We start from the raw sequence: 24698 nt of genomic DNA, 5'->3' as shown, positions 1-24698 counted from the left end.
CCGGGCTTTGACTTGGCCATTCCAGAACCCTCCATTTCTTTCTTTTCAGCCATTCCTTGGTGGATTTACTGGTGTGTTTAGGGTCATTGTCATGTTGCAAGGTCCACCTTCGGTTGAGCTTCAACTTTCCGACAGATGGCCTCACATTATCCTCAAGCACCCTCTGGTACAATGAAGAATTCATAGTGGATTCTATGATGGTGAGCTGCCCAGGCCCTGATGCAGCAAAGCTGCCCCAAACCATAATATTTCCACCACCATGCTTTACAGTTGGTATCAGGTTCTTGTGGTCAAATGCTGTCTTTGGTTTTCGCCAAACATGTCTTCTGGTACTGTGGCCAAATAGCTCTACCTTTGACTCATCTGTCCAGAGCACATTGTTCCAGAAGTGCTGGTCTTTGCCAAGGTGTTCATTGGCAAACTTTAGTCTTGCCCTGATGTTCTTTCTGGACAGCAAAGGTTTCCTCCTGGCTCACCTCCCATGTAGATCAAATTTGTGCAGCCTCTTTCTAATGGCAGACTCGTGCACTTTGACATCAACAGTGGCAAGAGCTACCTGTAGGTCCCGTGATGACATTCTGGGGTTCTTAGAGACTTCTTTCAGCATCTTGCGGTCTGCTCTCGGGCTGAACTTGCTGGGGCGGCCTGGCCTGAACAAGTTGGCAGTTGTTTGGAATCTTCTCCACTTGTAGATGATCTTCCGGACAGTCGAATGATTCATTTCAAATTGTTTTGAGATCTTTTTAAATCCCTTCCCAGACTCGTAGGCATCTATAACCTTCTTTCTGAAGGCCTCAGAGAGCTCTTTTGAGCTCGGCATGGTGACGCTGCACACTTCAACTACAAAGAGCAAACCAAACTAAACGTCTGAGGTTTAAATAAGACAGATTCCTCCAAGATCCTCTCTAACGATGTTCTCATCATTTGCACCTGAGCTGGTGCACCTGATTCTAATTTGAGGTATTTGAAGTAGTGATAAATTTAGGGGTGTACTTACTTTTTCCACATGCGAAATTTGCATTTATGTTTATTTAAATTATACAATGGACTACAAGATGTAAATGTTTCATGATATTTGTTATATTATATCACCTTTATCTATCAATATTGTTGAAATGAAGATCAAATAGCTGTATGTTGAAATATGTTGAAAATGTCAAAACTTTACATGGGGTGTACTTACTTTTTCACGTGACTGTCGGTAGGAGGTTTCAAAAATTCTTCAATATAATTGTGATTTGGAAATGTGATCAGAATTTTGGTGAAGATCAGAATGCGGTTACATTAAGTTTTAATTTTTAAGGTGATTCTTCAGCATTGAGAGATATGGACACAAACTATACATAACAGAGTCGTATGCTTTTCTAAGGTCCCTCAAAAAGCATGTAGGCACACACACATACACACACATACACACACACATACATACACAAACATACAAACAAACACACACACACACATACATACATATACACACACATACCCATACACACATAAAAACACAGACACATGCACGCACACACACACACACACACACATATACATATACACACATATATACACATGCACGCACACATATATATATATACACGCACACACACACACACACACACACACACACACACACACACATACACATGTACACATATATACACAAAAACACCTACACACCCACACACACACTCATACACATTGGATACATTGAGACCTGGGAGGGCTCCATTGCACCTTCTGAAACCCACATTTGAAGATAACCAATGACACACGTACCTTGCAAGCGACACGGTGTGGGCAAAGCTTTCCGAAGCCCAATGGCGGCTGGATGCGTCTAAGCAAAGCGACGACCTCCAGATGTTTTATTCTGCCTCTGCGGAATAAGGTGCAGCACAAAATAGTTATAACCACAGGATTGTTTACAAAACAATAACAAAATCGATATAATGCACGAACAACGAGACATATACACTCTTATTCCCAAAAATAAGCCCACTAGTAGAAAGAATACCAATTGGTCATTTTTGTTCATTATCATATAAGTGATAAAAACAAACATGGCAATTCAGAGTTTCCATTTAGCCTTCAGGTGTTTTCAAGTTTAATTGTTTGATGCTAATTAGATGTTTACTCGTTAAACCTTCCAGATAAAAATAATAAATATATCCTGTCTGTCATGAATGACAATGTTTCAAGGAAAAAAATTCCTCTGTAAGATGATGAAGGTATCGATTACAATGCATGTTATTCATACATTGGAGGATTAAATCTATACTTGTCATGACGCACTATCAGGGGCTACCTGGTCAAGAAAGAGCAATCAGAGATTGCAAACCCTCGCCAGGATGTATTTTCAGTGGTTTTAAGACTTTTGTGTTGAAACAAATATGGCGGCCTAACCACGTGACCGATGATGTCATCTTTTTTTTTTTTCTCCAACAATTTATGCCGACATGACGCTCAAGAAATTTCATCTTCATCGGATGAAGTTTTGTACTTGTCGAATTATGACGTCATAATGGAGGCACCTATGACATCATCATTAACATATTTTATTCCCCATGGAGAGCTCTTTACAATGAGCCATGTCTCTATTTTTTTTCTATTCAGCGCTTTCGGAGATATAGAGGTGCAAAGTTTTTCGGTATTCCAAGATGGTGGACGAACCACTATACTAGTCATGTATAGTGGTTCTATACTAGTCATGTATAGTGGTTCTATACTATACTAATCTATACTAGTCATGACGCACTATCAGGGGCGGCCTGGCCTTGCCTGGAGGATGTGGGGAAAGGGATGTGGGGGGACGAGGGGAATACCAGGCGGCCTCTTGTGGCCTCAAAACGGATGTCAAGGCCAACATGTGGTAGATTCATGCCTTGCCCAGATTCTGAAGTACCTACACTGGGGTAGTTGAAGCAGTTGAATAAACTGAACAGATGTTCACAAAGAAAAAGTGTCCGCTCTTTAGGAAGTCTGCTGTTCAATTCAAAAATAGTGCATTCTGGTCCCTTGCTTAATGCTCAGCACTTAGAGCATAAAACATGGACAAATCCCATGGGTTAGCAAATCGTTAGGGAAAAACAGGGACGATGAGCATCCGACATCGGGAGCACGAACATAAACCGATGTAAGTCTGGCGCAGGAAGAGATTGATGTACCTTACCTATTACACATGCATACGATAGTGGATTTACAAATGGAAGACTATATGTCTCTGCGAATGCGATGTTTATCTCTTTCTTTAAGCAGACTCGGTGGTGGGACGGATAGAGCATCCGCTCAGAGTCTGGGAAGGTCGGTGGTTCAACCCAAAGACCAAAAACGATTTAAAAAAATAGTGCATGCTGCTTCCTTGCTTGATGTTCAGTATTTTAAAACGACAGAGAAACAACCATAGTTTGGCAATCATAGTGCAGGGCCCTAATGGCCTCCTCCGGCATTGGAGTTCCCAAAAAGGAACTCTTATTTTAAGGCGAGTGACGGCTGCATTGGCGGATGCAATAGACAATGGAGTTGTCAGCAAAGAGGTTGATAAGAGTATTTCAACCCATCGTGATTTGAGAGCTGTGATCAGGAGATGTGAGACCAGTCCAGATGATTGATGGCTGCTTGAGGATCATGCCAGTCGGCCTGAGTGAAATGCCAGACTCGTCGACGCTGAGGAGGCTCTCTGAGAATGGGATGAGTGGCTTCAAAAGAAAAGAAAAAAGAAGTTGTTTTTTTTGCTTCTGGCCAACACTTGCAACGTCTGCCACACATCGCTTCCCATGATCATAAGGATGCTCTTCGCGGCTCCTTATTTGATAAACTCCAATCTTGGCCGACAACTAGAAAAATAACCTCTTGAGAGGAAGAAGGCTCCCTTTATTATGGAGCTCCGTATTTCTCTCCTGCTCCCTTTATTATGGAGCTCCCTATTTCTCTCCCGCTCCCTTTATTATGGAGCTCCGTATTTCTCTCCTGCTCCCTTTATTATGGAGCTCCCTATTTCTCTCCTGCTCCCTTTATTATGGAGCTCCGTATTTCTCTCCTGCTCCCTTTATTATGGAGCTCCCTATTTCTCTCCTGCTCCTTATGGAGCTCCCTATTTCTCTCCTGCTCCTTATGGAGCTCCCTATTTCTCTCCTGCTCCCTTTATTATGGAGCTCCCTATTTCTCTCCTGCTCCCTTTATTATGGAGCTCCCTATTTCTCTCCCGCTCCCTTTATTATGGAGCTCCCTATTTCTCTCCCGTTCCCTTTATTATGGAGCTCCCTATTTCGCTCCCGCTCCCTTTATTATGGAGCTCCCTATTTCGCTCCCGCTCCCTTTATTATGGAGCTCCCTATTTCTCTCCCGCTCCCTTTATTATGGAGCTCCCTATTTCGCTCCCGCTCCCTTTATTATGTTTCATGTGTGTTTCTGTTTATGCTTTTGTGTGAACCGTTCGGAGATCATTACAGTGTACAAAGCTCGCATCTGAAGTATCATGGAGTATGAGTCTCCACTTTGGACTGTTGCAACTGCTTCCCATCTTGCTCCCCAGGTGGAGATAGAGCAGGAGCCTCTCCGTGTTATTGTCACATGTCAACAGGAAGCCGAGTTTTTCTTTCAAAACTTTCATTTTTCTATAACCTCACTTTTGGCATCGCCCCTCCTGTCCTCTCATCCCTCCATATTCCCACAAGCCTGCTCAGGTCCCACGGTTTCTTCCAGAATGCCACACCTGGATCACTTCCCCATTCCTAGGCTGAGCGTTTACCTCCATTCCTTCATCCATACATTCTTTCATCTGTAGAACAGCCTCATTTTGCATGTTGCCTCGTGCCCACATCTCCAAGAGTGCTGACCATCTTCACCTCATGCTTTCTCAGTACACCCACCATTGCTCTCTTAACCCCTCGCTGACCCCCTCCCACCCTTACCCCTCACCCATTTCCTTTGTGCCACTCATGAGTGATGTCTCTGTCTCCCTGTTCCCCTTTGGTGCTCTGTCGGCGTGTGCCCCTGCTGCCTCTTGTCATTTAGCTCCTCAAAAACCTAGATTTATATATTCAAAGAAAAACACCAAAAAGTGCCATTCCTCCATACTGGTATACATTGTGAAATATATAAATGCCATTGTCTCTCTGTGGCTTTCTGTCTGTCTGCCTTTGTTTCTTATGCATGATCACATATTTTAAGCTACAAACTCAGGGTACAAATACAATTTTGTGTGGGGGGTAACATAGGCTATGTGGCCGCGGACTCACACGATGGTGTGGGGGGCCAGGAGGGCATAAAGTCTCTATGTAAATGTGTACCGTGTAGCGCCACCTGGTGCTGGTGGCAAAGGGTATTACAATTTCCTTCTTTGCCTGGGTAATGCTGAGGTTAAAGCACTCTTTGCATGGGCAAATCTGTCCTCCTTCCCTTCTCCCCCACCCCCAATTGGAGGGGCCTGTCAACTCCCCCCTCCCCCCAAAGGATGTATATGAACCACCTTTTAGAGGCCATTTTTCCCCGCAGAGCGGGGTTTGGCCTTTTTCGGGCACTGTGGTCCCTGTTTTGTAGCAATGTTTTATGGCCAGATGCCCTTCCTGCCACCAACCCTATTAGTCGCCTCTTGCGACACACAGGGAATTACCAGTGAGCTGGTACTCAATTTGCCGACTTTGGAAGGATGACAGGCTGAGTCAACCCCCCCCGGCGTTAATTCAGCGATCGACCGGGATTCGAACCCAGGATCCTAGGATCCCAAGCTGGCACCCTAACCGCTAAGACAACACCAGGCTCGCCCCAAAAGATGTATACACAGTACAATATATCTCTCCCCCTCCACTTCCCTTTCTCATACCCTCCCTCCCCTTCCCCACACTCTCCCTTCCCATCCCCTCCCTTTCCCTCCTCTCTACTTCCCCATCCCTTCTCTCTCTTCCCCCACCCCTCTCCCTCCCCCTTCCCTTCCCCTTCTACGTAACGTGATGACTAATTTGTCTGGGAGCAAAGCAAAAGGTAGGCTCATCTAGTTGTACAATATATAAAAATGGATTGCACGTACAAAATAAAATCAGAGATCGGAATGAGAAGAGGAATTAGAATCCAAGTCGACACAGAAATTATTTTGCGTGGCAGTTTCGCTTGCGAAAAGCTTAGTGTTAAATCCACGGTGACACGGACTCCATAAATTGTTGTAAAAGATGAACTCTTGATCTCCACGGACACCCGGAGGTCGATAACCACTCCGACAGAGGCCACTTTATCTCCACAAGTACTTCGCACATACTACATTGCCTGCACGGTCGGTGCAGGGTGCAGCGCACTTCTGAACAGTACTGCACCATAATTTTTATATATTGTGAATTTTTTTTTTAATGTTTGAAAACTTCTTTTTTTCTTTTGAAACTTTTTTTGAAGGTTTTGCACATATATTGTGAATATTCACCGTGATGGAAAAATTCGAAAATTTCAAACTTACTTGGCTTCCGGGTCATACTCTGACCAGATTCGCTTAAACTCTTCCAGATGATGGGGTCCCAGGATTGACCAATCACGTGTCAGGTAATCAAAGTTATCCATGATCACAGCAACAAAAAGGTTGATTATCTGTCAGTAAAGGGGAGCATGATTAAATTGCAATGTTAGTCAAAAACCGGTGCATTTATGGACATCATGAGTTATAACTGATTTGCGTGGCTATCCGTATATTGCAGTGCAATGTGCGGATCTTACAATATCAAGAGACCTGTCTTATGTGGCCAATAAATACAGGTAACCAAAATTAACTCGATGGTATTCATACAATACTTACCCACACGCGGTCAACTTGGTGCGAGCCAACTCTTCTGTTTTTGAAGGTTTTTTTTCTTCTTTGATCCAATATGGTTGCCAGACCACGTGAGCGATGACATCATAAATTTATATTCTCTAATATAATTGTTGCGTATATCACGCTCAAGAAATTGAAGACCATAGAATTATAACCATGCTAAGTCACTTCCCCCCCCCCCCCCCCCCCGTTTTTCACGTTTTTCACGTTTTTCAAAATATTTTGCACGTTTTTCTCGAAATGACTAAAATGTGACTTAGCCTGGTTATAATTCTATGGTCTTCAATTTCAAACTGATCAGAATAAGCGTTGTCCCTGTCGAATTATGACGTCAGAATTAGGCACTGTGGGAGTCCGATTGGTCAAGAGTATAATATTGCCAATAAAGGTCAAGAGTATAATCTACATATATATATATAAAACGTTTTGTTTGTTTGTCTGCACGCGCTAATCTCCTGAACAGTGAAAGATAAGAGGAAACCTCTAATACAAAAAATGTCGGGACGAGCCCCGGGAAGGTTTTAGGCTCGGTGGCGAGACCGGTCGAGGCCCACCTCGGCCGAGCTCGGCCCATTTCGAAATTAAAAGCTGAGCTGAATTATAGTAGTCAATCTTCTATGGCCGCGAGTAAAAGCTGAATTATAGTAGTAAATTCATTCAAAAAGAACCAAAAATGTCGGGCCGGGCCCCGGGAAGGTTATAGGCTATGTGGCGAGGCCGGTCGAGGCCACTTCGGCCGGGCTGGGCCCATTTCGCAATTAAAAGCTGAGCTGAATTATAGTAGTCAATCTTCTATGGCCGCGAGTAAAAGCTGAATTATAGTAGTAAATTCATCCAAAAAAAACCCGGGCAACGCCCGGTGCTTTCGGCTAGTTAGTGATAAATCTTTGAGTAATCTGAGTTATGAATTATAGATATTGTGTGTTGCTGTAGTTTGAAATACTTTGGAATAAAGGCTATATTGATAATCTGTGAAAAGAAGGGATGTTGGAACCCATCTGTGGATCGGTCCCATCGGCCGATGGGTCTGACCCATCTGTGGATGCACGAGAAATGACAATGCAGACCCATCGGCCGATGGGTCTGCGCCATCTGCGGATGTGTTGTTCACCTTGAAGGAATGTGTTGACAGAATGGTGCTCTTCAATCAGGTACACAGTCATTGGAATTACATGTGGTAGGAATTTAACAGAGATGATTTTTAACACAAACAATACAATACGTTAAACAGAATTTACGGATACAATACGGATACAATTACGGATACAATTTACGGAATACGGATACAATACGTTAAACAGAATTTAACAGAGATGAATTATGATGCATACACATTCCTTCAAGGTGAACAACACATCCGCAGATGGCGCAGACCCATCGGCCGATGGGTCTGCATTGTCATTTCTCGTGCATCCACAGATGGGTCAGACCCATCGGCCGATGGGACCGATCCACAGATGGGTTACAACAGGGATATGTAAAAGAACAAAGTTGTTTCGCCCGACAAGAATCCTCTGGCACCGGCACTGCAAAACACCTTGTGTGTATTCCTTTCATCTTTAAAAACTTATCTCAAATGGCTTGAGTTGAATTAATAACAGATGTTTTACCATGCTCATGGCGACACATTGTCTCAAATCCCTAACCCCTTGTTCGACCTCTCATCTTCCAGTCTGATGCCTCAAAGCACAGAAAAATTCCTTTTGTCTCAAGAAACACTTTCAAAGACGGGATTCAACCGAATTGGACAGAAGATTTCTGGGAAACGTTTGTGATGCTTTGTGGTCATGTATGCCGGCATAGTATTGTTAAACTTTGTTGTAATCCTTGTGTGTATTCAAGCAAATATTTTCTGGAGAATTAACATATTCAATTTTATCTTGGTGTGCGGACATTCAAATTGATACACATCCGACAGCACCAATGACGTCATCGTTGACAACACATATTCCACATATGGAGTTCTTTCCAATGACGTCAACGCTGCCCTCGTGCACACATGAGCATTTCAATATTTAGCTTTTTTTGCAAACAAGATCGAGGCTCGTGTAAGAGCTAACATTTATCACAAAAAAAAGACAGACACACAAAACATACAATAAAGGGAGCGGGAGACAAGATGGGGGGAGAGAGGGAAGCACACATGTACAACAGCAGATAACAGGGACATCGGGAGATCTGTGGGAGGGAGAGGGCTTGGGCGGAGGAGGTATGGGAAAGGGGGAGGGGGGGAGTGGAAGAGGTATAAAACACATGGACGCTTCGGACTTCCAGGAAAGAAGTTGGCATTTCAAAAAAGTGGATCTGGGGTGAAATAACGGGGGTAGAAAAGATAAAAATGGATGGGGGAAGATAAGAGATGGTAGTGAACAGCTGTTTTAAAGACCTGGAGGGAGGAGTGGGATTGAAGAGAGTGAGGGAGTTTGTTCCAGAGGCGGGAGAAAAGGGGAATAAAAGAGTGAAGGTGAGCAGAGAGTCTCGATTTTGGCAATTTCACCAGAAGAGGGTTTCTGGCAGATATTGTGCGACCTGTAGGAATATTTGGGGGACAGAGCACAGATATAGCTGGGGGAGCTAGGCCGGATAGGAGTCGGTAGAAGACAGAAAGACCACCTACCTGCCTGCGGTGAGTGAGTGAAAGGCCCTCACAATCAACTTCATCGCGGGAGATTCCAATGATTCTGAAAGCTTTGGTTTCAACAGCGTGAAGCCGAGATAGGTGTGAGGCAAGAGCACCAGCTCAGAGGGGAGAGTATTATTCCATTGAGCTGCAGAGGAAAGCTTTGTATGTGGTGAGGAGCTCAGGTGTGCCAAGGAAGGACTTCACATGATGGAGGATGCCCTGTCGGCAACTGGCATTGGAGGCCAGCTTGGAAATGTGCTTTTCCCAGGAAATATCATGGCAGATAGTGAGACCCAAAAGCTTGAGTGACAGAACTTCTTGGAGAGGATTGTTGAGAAAGTAGATGGGAGGGTTGTCCAGTCTGTCTTTTTGGAGAGACATAGTAAGTGTGTGAGATTTGTCAGGATTGAAAGACATGTTCCACTTGTTTGACAAGTTTGTGATTTTGTCCAGGTCTGCAGAGAGTGAGGAGGCTGCAGGCTGCCGATCTGAGGGATGAAGAATGGAGCAGCAGAGAGTGGAGTCATCAGCAAAGAGATAGAGAGGATTTTCCAGAGAGTCGGAGAGATCATTGATGAAGACCAGAAAAAGCACAGGGCCCAGAACACTGCCTTGGTGAACTCCAGCCTGAACAGGAAGGGGAGAAGAGAGAAATCCATTCAGGGCCACACGTTGACTATGACCAGAGAGGAAGTCCGCAAGATATGTGTGGAGATTTCCATGGATACCATAGGAGGAGAGTTTAATGAGCAGAGTGGGGTGCCAGACCGTATAGAAGGCACATGACATGTCAAGGGACACAGCTCTGATGATCAGAGATCAAGCCATTGGAGAAGAGGAAGGATTTGATGTCCGAAGCAATGATGGATTCCAAGAATTAGCTGATTATTGGGAGCAGCCAGATTGGTCTGTAGTTGCAAGGATCTGTTTTTGCACCTTTCTTGTGTAAAGCGGTGATGTTGGCTGATTTCCAAGCTGATGGCAGATGACCTGAGCAAAAGAGAGGGTGAAGAGAACAGAGAGAGGGTGTGAAAGAGTAGCACAGCAGGATTTTAGGACCCATGGGCTGATGCCGTCTGGTTCAGTTGCAGAATCAGAGTCGAGGTTTGACAGAAACCTCTCCACCTCGTCAGGAGAGAAGGACACAGATTCCAGGAGCAGCTGAGTTCGACTGGGTAAGGTGGGAACAGAGAGAGACTGGTTCGGGACACAAGATTTTGATGCAAACAAAGAGTTGAGGCATTCGGCTTTTTCACGTGTGGTGTCAACTGTGTAGCCATTTGAGGTAAGGGAGGGGATGGAGGGGGAACAAACACCAGAAACCGATTTGACCAGACGCCACCAGGATTTGGAAGAGGGAGACAGGTTTGTGAGTTCAGTCTTGAGAGTGGAGAGATAGTGCTTCCTGGCTCTCCTGAGGGTAGACACACACTTGTTCCGAGCTTGGTGGAAGGAACTGAGATTGCCTTCCATTTGATTTGCCTTCCAAGAGGCAAAGGCAAGTTGTTTCAGGGCAACTGCCTCACCACAAGATTCAGTGTGCCATGGACGGGAGGAAGGGTATGACAGCTGAAGACGAGATGGGATAAATCTGTGCATGAGAGAGAGCAGTTTACTTTGGAAGAATTCCCAGGAAGAGTTGATGTCAGAGGCAGTAAAGATGGGAGACCAGTCCCGATGATTGATGGCTGCTTGAAGACTGTGCCAGTCAGCCTGAGTGAAATGCCAGACTCGTCGATGCTGACATTTCAGCATCGACGATGCTGACATTCTCTGAGAATGGCCAGAGAGATATCCACTTCAACAAGCACATGATCAGAAGAACCGATTGGAGCAGGAGAAGAGCAATGACGTTTGAAAAAGGAGCATACAATGAGCCACGTTTCAATTCTTTCCATGGAGCAGTTTCTTTCGGAGATAGAGTTGCAACGTTTTTCGGTTTTTCCAAGATGGCGCCTGTACCACGTGACCTATTAAAAAATTGTACAGGAGTTTCGGTGAAAAATTTGTCTCCATCTGACTAACGTTTTTAAAGAAAAGTTTTTTCTCATACTGACCGGATCAAGCATTGTACTTGTCAAAAGTATGATGACATAATTAAGGATGACATCATCATTAACATATCTTATTCCCCATGGGGATTACTTGGACAATGAGCCATGTTTCAATATTTTCTATTGAGCAGTTTCGGAGATATGGAGGTGCAACTTTATTCCAAGATGACGCCCCGTACCTTGTGACCTATGACGTCATAATTAACACTAAAAATCATGTAAAAGAGGTGATCATTTCGTGAAAATTTCGTGTCAATCAGACCAACGCTTGCTCAGAAAATGGATTTTTAAAATGCAGACACATGCGCCACACGTACACACAAACCCGATCGCTTAACCCCGCTTTTCGCTTCGCGAGCGCAGGGTAACAACTTAGCTGAACATGGGTATGTAAGCTGGTTATCACATGTCATTGCATTCACTGGGCATATTATCCGCAAGGTTCTTGGCTAAAATGTACAGCGCAGGTGTGAAGGCCTACCAGAAATGCACAGAGCATGTAGAAAGAGATGAAATAGATGATGGCAAAGTTGCTCCCACACGTGAATTCTTGACCTTCCTCATACTCAGACTCCGGGTCACAACGCTGGCCAGCCATGCAGGCAAGGAGGATCTCTTGCCACGCTTCACCTGTGGCACACCTATTCAAGCAAGACGCCCCCAACCCATTTTTTGTTGAAATCCTCCATAGGTCACCTTCAACTCCAGCAATCAATTACCATCTCCCAATCAGTCTGATTTACCTCAATTCAAGAAGCACATTTGCAAATAAAATCATTAAATGAAATAGTACACATTTTCAGGAACTTTGGTGCAAAATAGGGAAAGTTAAGAAAAGACGTTTTTAGCTTTTTTCAGTAGAACTCTCAAAAGTGATGCTAATGAGGAATATTCATCTTGGACCAACATTTCTGCTGTCCTCAAGTCGTTAAATATTTATATAAACCCACAGCTTTGAGTTTGGCGCAATCATATTACTCAATACCTGCTATGCTCACCTTCAATGTTTTTTTAAAACTTGCATATCATTATTAAACAGTATGCTCAGAGATAAGACAGGTGTAATTCAGGTATTTTAATCTCACTGACATAATCCCCCAATTCATCTCCCACATATAAGCCAAAAGCCGAGGCTTTTTTCTTTTCTACCTGCACAGGACTCAAAGCCTGCAATTTCCGAATTAATTCTCCATTTTTCGTTTCAGCCTCTTGCGCAATGACTTTCGGTCTTAAATGTATAAAGGAACTTTGGCACAGGAAGAGGCTATTTGGCCCATCACGCCTGTGCCACATCTACACCTCTTACACCCCCACTCACCACAAGTAGCCACTAACCGCAAGTCCACGACCTAAATGCATAACGGAAATCCGGGCTCTTCAGCCCTTTTTGAAGGCAGCAAGGCTCAATATCAGAACCCACGTTCCTCCAGAGCAATTGCCAAAAAGATTGGACGTTTTTTTTTAAAGAATCCATCATGAAAAAGACTCCTTGCAATGCTTTTATTCACGGATGTCTACCCGGGTCAGTAAATTGCGCATTAAAAGCACAAAGCAGCTGAAATCGACTTGGCAATGATGGAGGATGGGGATGTCTCTTGCAAAAAAAAATAATAATAATAATAATAAAATAATATATATATATATATGTATATACATATATATATATATATATATATATATATAAAATTATGAAAAACTAATAATAAATATAATAAAAATAAAAAAAATTTTTTTTTTAAATAATAAATAATAATAAAATAAATGAAAATAATAAATAATAATGATAAAAATTAAAAATTAATAATAATAATAATAATAATAAAAAAATTTATACATTTCTTGTCCACAACTTTTTGAGATATCCTGCTACGTGTCGTTTTTGGCCCTATCTCCCAATGGTGAAGAATCACTTTAAAAATTCTAGTAGCCGGATCCGAATCTTCACCAAAATCTAATAATTTCGTTGTTGCCACATACGCCACATCTCTGCCAAATTTCGTCCGAATCCGTCCACAACTTTTTGAGATATTTTGTTCACAAACGGACAGACAAAGAAACAGACAGACAGATAGACAGGAGTGAAAACATAACCTCCATCCATCCACCTTTGGTGGTGGAGGTAAAAAAAAAAAAAAAAAAAAATGATGCACGACGCGGTGTGTGCCAATGTGTGCCATGCAGGAGGGCACAAACAGCGCTTTGTTAGGGTAACGAATGTTTGGCTTAAACATCAGTCCATTAAAAAAATTAATCCATCTGCTCTTGAAAATTGCCTTGTATTACCTGTCGTAATATTTGAATATTTTGCTTGACAAGCTAGCTCGGAGGCATGGCGCTCTCCGCTTTGAACGGTTGAGTTTGGGTTTGAATCCTGACCCAACAAAACAATCCTAATACCCTCCAGGGGGGGGGGGGGGGGGGGGGGCGCATTGTGGAGAGGGGCAATGCAAAGGGTATTTCCTGGGCACTCAGCATGCACAGCCGTATAACGAAGAAGCGGACGCGTCGTGGTACAACGATTGTCCGGCGCTGTGTACAACGTACGGGCACAACAAGTACACACCTGAAGAGCAGCAGCACGGCCTGTGGGAACGTCTGGAAATTGTTGTTTCGATTTATTTGTGTCCCAACTTGCATGGCGATTTTGCCGAAAACCTGGAAATGACAATTCGAAGATGACAGTAGAATGCTGTCGTCTGGCAGTTAGCAACGTTACTGGTATTGTTCTTCCTCAGAGAGAAGCACAAGGTGTAGGGAAGGGATTCTCACCTGCATTCCGATCACAGCGTATATAAAAAACATCATGACGATGAGAAGGGCAACGTAGGGCAACGCCTGGAAGGAAAAGAGATCAAAAAGTGAGTTAGAATGGCTAAGAATCGTGTTCCTTTGACCTATATGTCATACATTCTCTGAGATCTATGACTGCATACAGAGGGTCACATGATCCATCTCCCCCTGGAGGTGAACCTGACTGTTCATGGAGAGGCTGCTGTGGTTGTTGCAGTCCAGAAAATCTCAACGCTGCCCTCGTGCACACATGAGCATTTCAATATTTAGCCTTTTTTTTTTTTTTTTCAAGATCGAGGCTCGTGTAAGAGCTAACATTAATGACAAAAAAAAAAACGTACACATAAGACATAATAAAGGGAGCGGGAGACAAGATGGGGAGAGAGGGGGAAGCACACAAGTACAACAGTAGAGAACAGGGACATCGGGAGATCTGTGGGAGGGAGAGGGCTTGGGGGGAGGAGGCATGGGATTGAGGTAAAAAAACAACAACAAAAAAAACACATGGACACTGCTAGGACTTCCAGGAAAGAAGTCGGAATTTCAAAAAAGTGAATCTGGGGTGAATTAACAGGGGTAGAAAAGATCAAGGTTTTGGATGGGGGAAGATAAGAGATGGTGGTGAACAGCTGTTTTAAAGACCTGGAGGGAGGAGTGGGATTGAAGAGAGTGAGGGAGTTTGTTCCAGAGGCGGGAGAAAAGAGGAACGAAGGAGTGAAGGTGAATAGAGAGTCTTAATTTTGGCAGTTTCACCAGAAGCCTGAGTACTTATCATGGAGGAGGGGTTCTTCAACATCCATTTTTCAGATTCGGTGGATTGATTCCTCGAAACGTCACTGTAGGTATCATGAAAAAGTAGGGCACTGAGTAGCGCGCACAACCCCGCCAGGCTGAACAGTTTACCTTTTGTATCCCACCGATAGGCCGGATCTGCATCTGGACCTGAATCTTGTCACCTAACCAACTCGTCCACCAAGTTTTGTCATAATCCATCCACAACTTTTCGAGATATCGTGCTCAAAGACAGACAGACAAAAAGACAAACATTCAGGGGTGACAACATATCCTCCGTCCAGCTTTGGTGGCGGAGGTAATAACGCACTGAGCTGGATAGTGCAGCATCCCCTCCTGGCACCTCACCACCAGACAGGAGGATAATGGAGTCAAACCCAGACGGCTGTGACATCCCTTGGAATCCAAACGCATCCAGATTGACGGTCAAGCCTCAATGAAGGCCGCTACGTAGACATTTCCCAAACACGAAAAGCAAAGGGAGTGCAAAAGGATGATCAAAGGGAGATTCTAGAAAGCCCCATCGACTATCCCTTAACTCTGTGCAAGAGCTGTGCAATTACTTGTATTCCTACGCCATGTTGACCCGTCCTGATGATAAATATCCCTACCTCGAAAGCAGAAAAATCGAAGTGGAACCTCAACGTCATCATCACAACACTGTAATAATATCACCTCCGTGGGCCATTGATCAAAGCAACGCTCTCTGACCGCGTCCTTGACGACACGAGCGTGAAATTGATCTTCATCCTCGAAAGATTTTCCTCCTCCCGACCTGTCTAATGGCATCCGCTGATGGAGCTATAATGTCGCAGACGCGTTTGCGATCACCTGAACGTTGTAGTCACACTAATAATGTAAATACAAACAGCAAATCATCGGCTGCGTAACAACTAAGTTCCTCTCGTGGGCATGGTGGGTAATTTAATAAAAAGTACAAATGTGAACATTAAACGGGACGCATTTCATTTACTGTAATTATAGGACATTTATTTATTATGTACACTCAGGGGAGCAGGATGCTTAGGTTGAGAAAAAGAAAGTTGAGAAAAAGAAAAGCATGCTGGATGATTGGAGAGATCAAGGAATGTAAGGGAGTGTGGGAAGAGTGGGAGAGAATGGAAATACATTTTGGGATCGAGGCCGTATATGGAGTGGAGCGTATGATGGGAGTAAGGGGACACTTGTAAGGATGAATGGAGGAGGGGTTGGGAAGAAAAGGAAAATAAAAAAATCATCATATCAAACTAAAATACGCCATTTGTGTCTGTCTGATGAATTTTTGATGCCAATACATTCTGTCGTTACTTATCCAATCTCAACCAAACTTGACAGGATGACCAAGGGTTACACAAAGAAGGTTGTAGCGCATTCATTTGCCCCCATCCCCAAGGGGGTTTTCTCCCCCCGAGCGAGTTTGCCCGCCATTGCCGTCAATGGGGTTGCACGTTGAGGTGTATATAAATGTTAAATTAGCTTTATCGTGGCATTGGTCCAAAGAAAAAGATTTATCATGGCGTTTTTCAAAAGATGCTTTTAAGAACAAAATTAATGATAATCGTATATTATTAATGTTATTACAAAACAATATTAATACCAATAATGTCCCACTTCCCTAAGGCGTTTTTCCTGCAGTGATAACGTGTATAAATAGCTAATAGTAATAATGGCGTTTCCGTGGGAGCAACGGCTTCTACAGGAAGTAAAAATATTATAAACCACAAACACGTATGCTTAGCTTTTTAAACAGTCGCTAATGCTCTTTATAACACTAAATGAAGAAATTTGGAGGAATCCCAACATCTGTGAAGAAAGGTTTACTTGCAGAACTGAGTGAAGATCTACTGTACTCTATATAACCCACAAATGTTGGGTTAATAACATGGTCCTTTCTGCCACCACCGTGGCATTTTTCGTAGCGAACTTTTGAAACTCGCTGCTGCTGTTTGATACGAAACTGAAAGGGAGAAGCTTGGGTTGTGCTCCTTTACCAAGCAGCTAGCTAGCACTTGCCAAGCCAGCCGTTCCTTAACGGTTTTGAATGGAGTGCTTGCTCGAAAGCTTAAACCACTTGGTGATTTCTCCACAAGAAACTTGGTAAATGAACACACACCCAATGTTCTTGAGACCTGACCATAGATCGACTGTAATCTACATACCCCAAAGAGGAATGACCCTTCCTGCCCCTCCCAGAGTCTGCGGGTGTACTAGTATATCTAAATAACCAAACTGTCTTTGGACTATGTATGTATGTATGTATGTATGTATGTATGTATGCATGCATGTATGTATGTATGTATAATGTATAAGTAAATCGGTGGGTGAATCATCGAAGGACTTGACTGGACAGACAGCCTGACTCCTCCCACAATTAAAATCATGCGCCGCCATTTTTTAAAGCAGCACAGACGGCAGGCTTCAGGCGTGGGTGTCAATCCATGGCCCAGTGCAATTGGAATGATCTCAGGTATCCACCACGATGTATAACATATGCACATAAGCAGTATGCGTGTTTTTGCTTCATTTATGCACACCGGCTTATCTATAAATTGGAGACATTACTGACATGAAAGAAATGACATTACTGCAAAACTTGCTCCACACCAGTTTGAGAAGCGTAAAATGCTTTCCGCCTCGCACTGCCTCATAAACATGGTACATCCTATATACGTCAATGCGGAAAAGGCAAAATCATTTTCCTCTGTAATTTTAACGGACTTTGCAAAAGCTTTTGATCAAATCATCACACAAATGCCATCGCAAAGCTCATTGATCTCGGCGTACCTCCCTCTACTACCATGTGACTGTCTCTGATTTGGCATCGCTTAATGCAGGCAGGACTTGCACAAGGAACATGCTTGGGACCCATCATTTTTTTAGCAATGATCAATGATGCACTGCCGTCTGATGAAATGCAAACATTTAAATATGCACTACCATCTGATGAAATGCACACATTTAAATATGCACTACCATCTGATGAAATGCACACATTTAAATATGCACTACCATCTGATGAACTGCAAACATTTAAATATGCACTACCGTCTGATGAAATGCATACATTTAAATATGCACTACCATCTGATGAACTGCATACATTTAAATATGCACTACCATCTGATGAATTGCATACATTTAAATATGCACGACCATCTGATGAAATGCATACATTTAAATATGCACGACCATCTGATGATCTGCATACATTTAAATATGCACTACCATCTGATGAAATGCATACATTTAAATATGCACTACCATCTGATGAACTGCAAACATTTAAATATGCACTACCATCTGATGATCTGCATACATTTAAATATGCACTACCATCTGATGATCTGCATACATTTAAATATGCACTACCATCTGATGAACTGCAAACATTTAAATATGCACTACCATCTGATGATCTGCATACATTTAAATATGCACTACCATCTGATGAACTGCATACATTTAAATATGCACTACCATCTGATGAACTGCATACATTTAAATATGCACTACCATCTGATGAACTGCATACATTTAAATATGCACTACCATCTGATGAACTGCATACATTTAAATATGCACTACCATCTGATGATCTGCATACATTAAAATATGCACTACCATCTGATGAACTGCATACATTTAAATATGCACTACCATCTGATGAACTGCATACATTTAAATATGCACTACCATCTGATGAAATGCATACATTTAAATATGCACTACCATCTGATGATCTGCATACATTAAAATATGCACTACCATCTGATGAACTGCATACATTTAAATATGCACTACCATCTGATGAACTGCATACATTTAAATATGCACTACCATCTGATGAAATGCATACATTTAAATATGCACTACCATCTGATGAACTGCATACATTTAAATATGCACTACCATCTGATGAACTGCATACATTTAAATATGCACTACCATCTGATGATCTGCATACATTAAAATATGCACTACCATCTGATGAACTGCATACATTTAAATATGCACTACCATCTGATGAACTGCATACATTTAAATATGCACTACCATCTGATGAAATGCATACATTTAAATATGCACTACCATCTGATGATCTGCATACATTAAAATATGCACTACCATCTGATGAACTGCATACATTTAAATATGCACTACCATCTGATGAACTGCATACATTTAAATATGCACTACCATCTGATGAAATGCATACATTTAAATATGCACTACCATCTGATGAACTGCATACATTTAAATATGCACTACCATCTGATGAACTGCATACATTTAAATATGCACTACCATCTGATGAACTGCACACATTTAAATATGCACTACCATCTGATGAACTGCATACATTTAAATATGCACTACCATCTGATGAAATGCATACATTTAAATATGCACTACCATCTGATAAACTGCACACATTTAAATATGCACTACCATCTGATGAACTGCATACATTTAAATATGCAGATGATTTGACTTTGGTTCAATGGCTTCAATCACACCAACCTTCTAATATATAATTAGCAGATAATAACCTTTTGAAATGGTCTCAATGTAATAATTTGAGATTAAACCGGTCAAAATGTGTCAAAATGGATATTTAATTGATGCGAGATCCTCCAAATGAGCCATTTGTGCGGAAACCATCAGCTCCATAAAGTATGCACGGCGAAAGTCTAAGGTGTTTATATTCAAAGAGATATAAAGTGGAAAGCTCATGTGGAGAGTATTCAAAAACATGCAAATATAGTCAGTGCCTTCAGAAAGTATTGACACCCCTTGCCTTTTTCACATTTTGTTGTGTTGCAGCCTGAAGTTAAAATGGATTCCATTGAGATTGAGATTTTTTGTCTCTGATCTACACATAATACCCCTCAACGTCGAAGTCGATTTTTTTTAAAAAGAAACTTTTACAAAGTAATAAAAAATGAAATACGGAAATATCTAATTACCCTGTGGTCGCGAAGCGAAATCCGCGGTTAAGCATTCATGTGTGTACGTGTGCCGTGTGTGCATTTTAAAAATTCATTTTCTCGGCGACCGTTGGTCCGTGTGACACGAGCTTTTCACCATAGGAGCGCCTTCTCCTGTAGAATATTTTAATGATTATTATGACGTCATAGGTCACGTGGTACACGCGCCATCCTGGGAAAAATTCGCACCTCTATATCTTTGAAACCACTCCATGGAAAAAAAATGAAACCTGGCTCATTGTCAAATACTCCGCATGGGGAATAAGATATGTTAATGATGATGTCATCGGTGCCTTTGTTAAGACGTCATAATTCGACAAATACAACACATCCATCCGATCATTATTAAAAAAAATTCAGCGTGTTGGTCTGATGGACACGACATTTTCACCATAGGAGCGCCTCCTCCTTTGGAATATTTTAATGATATTCATGACGTCATAGGTAATGTGGTGCAGGCGCCATCTTGGAAAAACCGAAAAAATTTGCACCTCCATATCTCCAAAACCGCTGCATGGACAAAATTTAAACATGGCTCATTGTAAAGAACTCCATATGGGGAATAGGTGTTGTTAACGATGACGTCATTGGTGCCATAGTTATGACGTCATAATTCGACAGGGACAACGCTTAGTCTGATCAGTTTTGAAATGTATTGAGCATGATCTATGCTACAATTATATTAGAGAATATAAATTTTTGATGTCATCGCTCACGTGGCCTGGCAGCCATATTGGATGTTCAAAAAAAATGTTCAAAAACAGAAGAGTTGGCTCGCAACAAGTTGACCGCGCAGGCTAAGTATTCTTTGAATACCATCTAGTTTACATAAGTATTGTCCTGTCCATAGCCCATGAACACCAGCCATGGAAGAATAGCTGGAACGGACCTTAATTCCGAGGCAGGCAGCCGAATTTGGTGGTTGGTTTGTCACGCACGGAGGAAAGGATGCAAAGTGCTTACCTGAACAGAAGTACATGGGTTTAATCCGGAACCCACAAAACATACAAGCACGACCAAGAAAATTCAACACTATGATTTCTGAAAATAAATGAGACGAGAATGTCAAAATTAATGTTGCGGTAAAACTAAAATTCTAAATGAGGTACCTCACGTGCACTCAAATACAGACAAGGGGACAGATTAATAAAATAAAATCCCTTTTTCCGGCCGGCACTCAGCTTTGGCCTCAACGAGGACTTTTAGGAGCTTGGTGGCTGTGGAAACTCGATGCCACCATGCAGGAAGCGCACAAGATGGCCGTGGAGTCGCCCCTCACCATGCCACGAACGTGAGGTACTTTGTGAGGGCGGGCCTCTTTTGGGTGCCTCTGCCGTCCTGGGGAAGCACAACGCGCTTCCCAGTCCACCACGACCTCAGCAGTGCCCGAAACCTCCTCAAATTACTGCCGACTCGCCAAAAGCGATTCTCTCAGGCGCACACACACACACACACTAAAAGAAGCAGCTCCTCCACCAACGTCCGTTTCCCTCCAAACACCCTTACCGAGAGAGCGACTCTTTGTCCAACCGTCGTTTCTCACTAGAACCTTCTGCATGACGTCACCCTGAACAATCATGAAGCTCGGGGCGTGGCCTGCCAGCTTTGCTCTTCCACACCACTCATGCCACTCTGGGGATGTGGCCTTTTTCCTTATTAGGTTGGTGGGGCAGGGTTTACTTGCCAAACGGCTCTGCTTGGCTTGCAGGGAATGATTGTTGTTGTTTAAACAGATGTTTTGCATGGCCTGCCTTGTAAATGTAAAACGTAAAGGGAAAGTCACAGAGGGAAATCACATACTGGGGAAAACTAACCTTAATCCTTAACTAGTTATCACTGCCTCACCCCTTGTGTGAAGACACATAAACAATCATAAGCTACAGTTCCCCGACTTAAATACATCAATACGCTCCAACGTGTCCAGGGTCCATGCTATAATTATACAATCCTATCTTTACTATGAGATTCCATCATCTAACCCCACAAACATAATAGTATTCAACCCCCTGAGTCAATACTTCATAGAAGCGCCTTTGGTAGCGATTACAGCTTCGTTTCTTCTTGGGTATGTCTGTATCATTTTTGCACATCTGGATTTGTGTTTAACTCCATTTCTCCCATTCTTCCTCGCAGATTTGCTCAAGCTCTTCAAGTGGTGATTTGGTTGTATGCTTGTAGTTATTGTCCTGTTGGAACATAAATCTTCACTGCAGTCTAAAGTCTTTGGTACTCTGAAGCAGGTTATGCTCAAGGATTTGCCTGTATTTGGATGTCAATGGAATCTCCCTCCTGACCTCAGCACCGTACCATCCAGGGTTCAGTGTGTTGGTGGAACGTTCAGTGCAAACATTCAAGGGGGGTATGACAAAGCTCAAACAGGGTAGCATTGAGTCGAATGTGGCCTGATTACTTTTCAAATACTGCGTTAACATCCCACGGGACCACTGGAAGGGCATCATCAGAGCTTTTGTTGGGAAGGAAACGAAAGACCCACCTTGACCTATTACAGTCAGATGAGTCTGCAAAGGTCCACAGGGTCCAAGCGAAGCAGAAGTCCTGGCATGACAGACACATGAATGAGAGACGTTTAATGTGGGACATTGTCTGTATGTGCAGTTCCTTCGACCTCATGGTTTGGTTTTTGCTCTGATATGCATTGTCAGCTGTGAGACCTTATATAGACAGGTGTGTGCCTTTCCAAATCGTGTCCAATCAATTGAATTTACGACAGGTGGACTCCAATCAAGGTGTAGAAACATCTCAAAGATGATCAAGAGAAATGGGAGGCACCTGAGCTAAATTTCAAGTGTCAAAGCAAAGGTTCTGAATACTTATGTAAATGTGATATTTCAGTTTTTTTTTTAAAATAAATTTGCAAAACTTTCTAAAAGCCTCTTTTGTCTTTGTCATTATGGGGTATTGAGTGTAGATTGATGCGGGAATAAATGAATTTAAACGATTTCAGCATAAGGCTGCAACATAACAAAATGTGAAAAAAGTGAAGGGGTCTGAATACTTTCTGAATGCACTGTATATACAGTCACGTGAAAAAGTAAGTACACCCCATGTAAAGTTTTGACTTTTTCAACATATTTCAACATACAGCTATTTGATCTTCATTTCAACAATATTGATAGATAAAGATGATATAATATAACAAATATCATGAAACATTTACATTTTGTCGTCCATTGTAAAATTTAAATAAACATAAATGCAAATTTTGCATGTGGAAAAAGTAAGTACACCCCGACATTTATCACTACTTCAAATACCTAAAATTAGAATCAGGTGCACCAACTCAGGTGCAAATGATTAGAACATCGTTGGAGAGGATCTTGGAGGAACCTGTCTTATTTAAACCTCAGACATTTAGTTTGGTTTGCTCTTTGTTGTTGAAGTGTGCGGCGTCACCATGCATAGATCAAAAGAGCTCTCTGAGGCCTTCATAAAGAAGGTTATAGATGCCTACGAGTCTGGGAAGGGATTTAAAAAGATCTCCAAACAATTTGAAATCAATCATTCGACTGTCCGGAAGATCATCTACAAGTGGAGAAGATTCCAAACAACTGCCAACTTGTTCAGGCCAGGCCGCCCCAACAAGTTCAGCCCGAGAGCAGACCGCAAGATGCTGAAAGAAGTCTCTAAGAACCCCAGAATGTCATCACGGGACGTACATGTAGCTCTTGGCACTGTTGATGTCAAAGTGCACGAGTCTACCATTACAAAGAGGCTGCACAAATTAGATCTACATGGGAGGTGTGCCAGGAGGAAACCTTTGCTGGTCCAGAAATAACATCAGGGCAAGACTAAAGTTTGCCAATGAACACCTCGGCAAAGACCAGCACTTCTGGAACAATGTGCTCTGGACAGATGAGTCAAAGGTAGAGCTATTTGGCCACAGTAGCAGAAGACATGTTTGGCGAAAACCAAAGACAGCATTTGACCACAAGAACCTGATCCCAACTGTAAAGCATGGTGGTGGAAATATTATGGTTTGGGGCAGCTTTGCTGCATCAGGGCCTGGGCAGCTCACAATCATAGAATCCACGATGAATTCTTCATTGTACCAGAGGGTGCTTGAGGATAATGTGAGGCCATCTGTCGGAAAGTTGAAGCTCAACCGAAGGTGGACCTTGCAACATGACAATGACCCTAAACATACCAGTAAATCCACCAAGGAATGGCTGAAAAGAAAGAAATGGAGGGTTCTGGAATGGCCAAGTCAAAGCCCGGATCTAAATCCCATCGAGATGTTGTGGGGGGATTTGAAACGAGCTGTGCATGCAAGAAACCCCTCAAACATCGCACAGCTGAAAGAATTCTGCATGGAGGAGTGGGCAAAAATTTCTCCCAGTCGATGTCAGAGACGAGTAGACAGTTATAAGAAATGCCACTTGAGGTTGTTTCTGCCAAAGGGGGCAATACCACCTATAAGAGCCAAGGGTGTACTTACTTTTTCCACATGCGAAATTTGGATTTATGTTTATTTAAATTATACAATGGACTACAAAATGTAAATGTTTCATGATATTTGTTATATTATATCACCTTTATCTATCAATATTGTTGAAATGAAGATCAAATAGCTGTATGTTGAAATATGTTGGAAAAGTCAAAACTTTACATGGGGTGTACTTACTTTTTCACGTGACTGTATATACATA

The 24698-nt window shown here is 42.5% G+C and overlaps 1 protein-coding gene across 1 annotated transcript in view; it reads right to left on the bottom strand.

The window, feature by feature from the left end:
• The window catches only part of LOC137426005 (voltage-dependent L-type calcium channel subunit alpha-1D-like), a 545673-nt gene that overhangs the window by 73017 nt on the left and 447958 nt on the right, over nt 1-24698 (bottom strand). The window contains 5 exon segments of the mRNA XM_078775346.1: nt 1771-1867; nt 6434-6561; nt 11943-12102; nt 14025-14116; nt 14231-14296. Coding sequence (XP_078631472.1) covers nt 1771-1867; nt 6434-6561; nt 11943-12102; nt 14025-14116; nt 14231-14296 — 543 coding nt within the window.

Source organism: Myxine glutinosa, chromosome 4 (assembly GCF_964187855.1).
Source record: "Myxine glutinosa chromosome 4, kmMyxGlut1.1, whole genome shotgun sequence".
In the NCBI taxonomy this organism is placed as follows: domain Eukaryota; kingdom Metazoa; phylum Chordata; class Myxini; order Myxiniformes; family Myxinidae; genus Myxine; species Myxine glutinosa.
The sequence above is the reverse complement of the archived record's forward strand: the minus strand, read 5'-3'. Positions and strand labels throughout refer to the sequence as shown.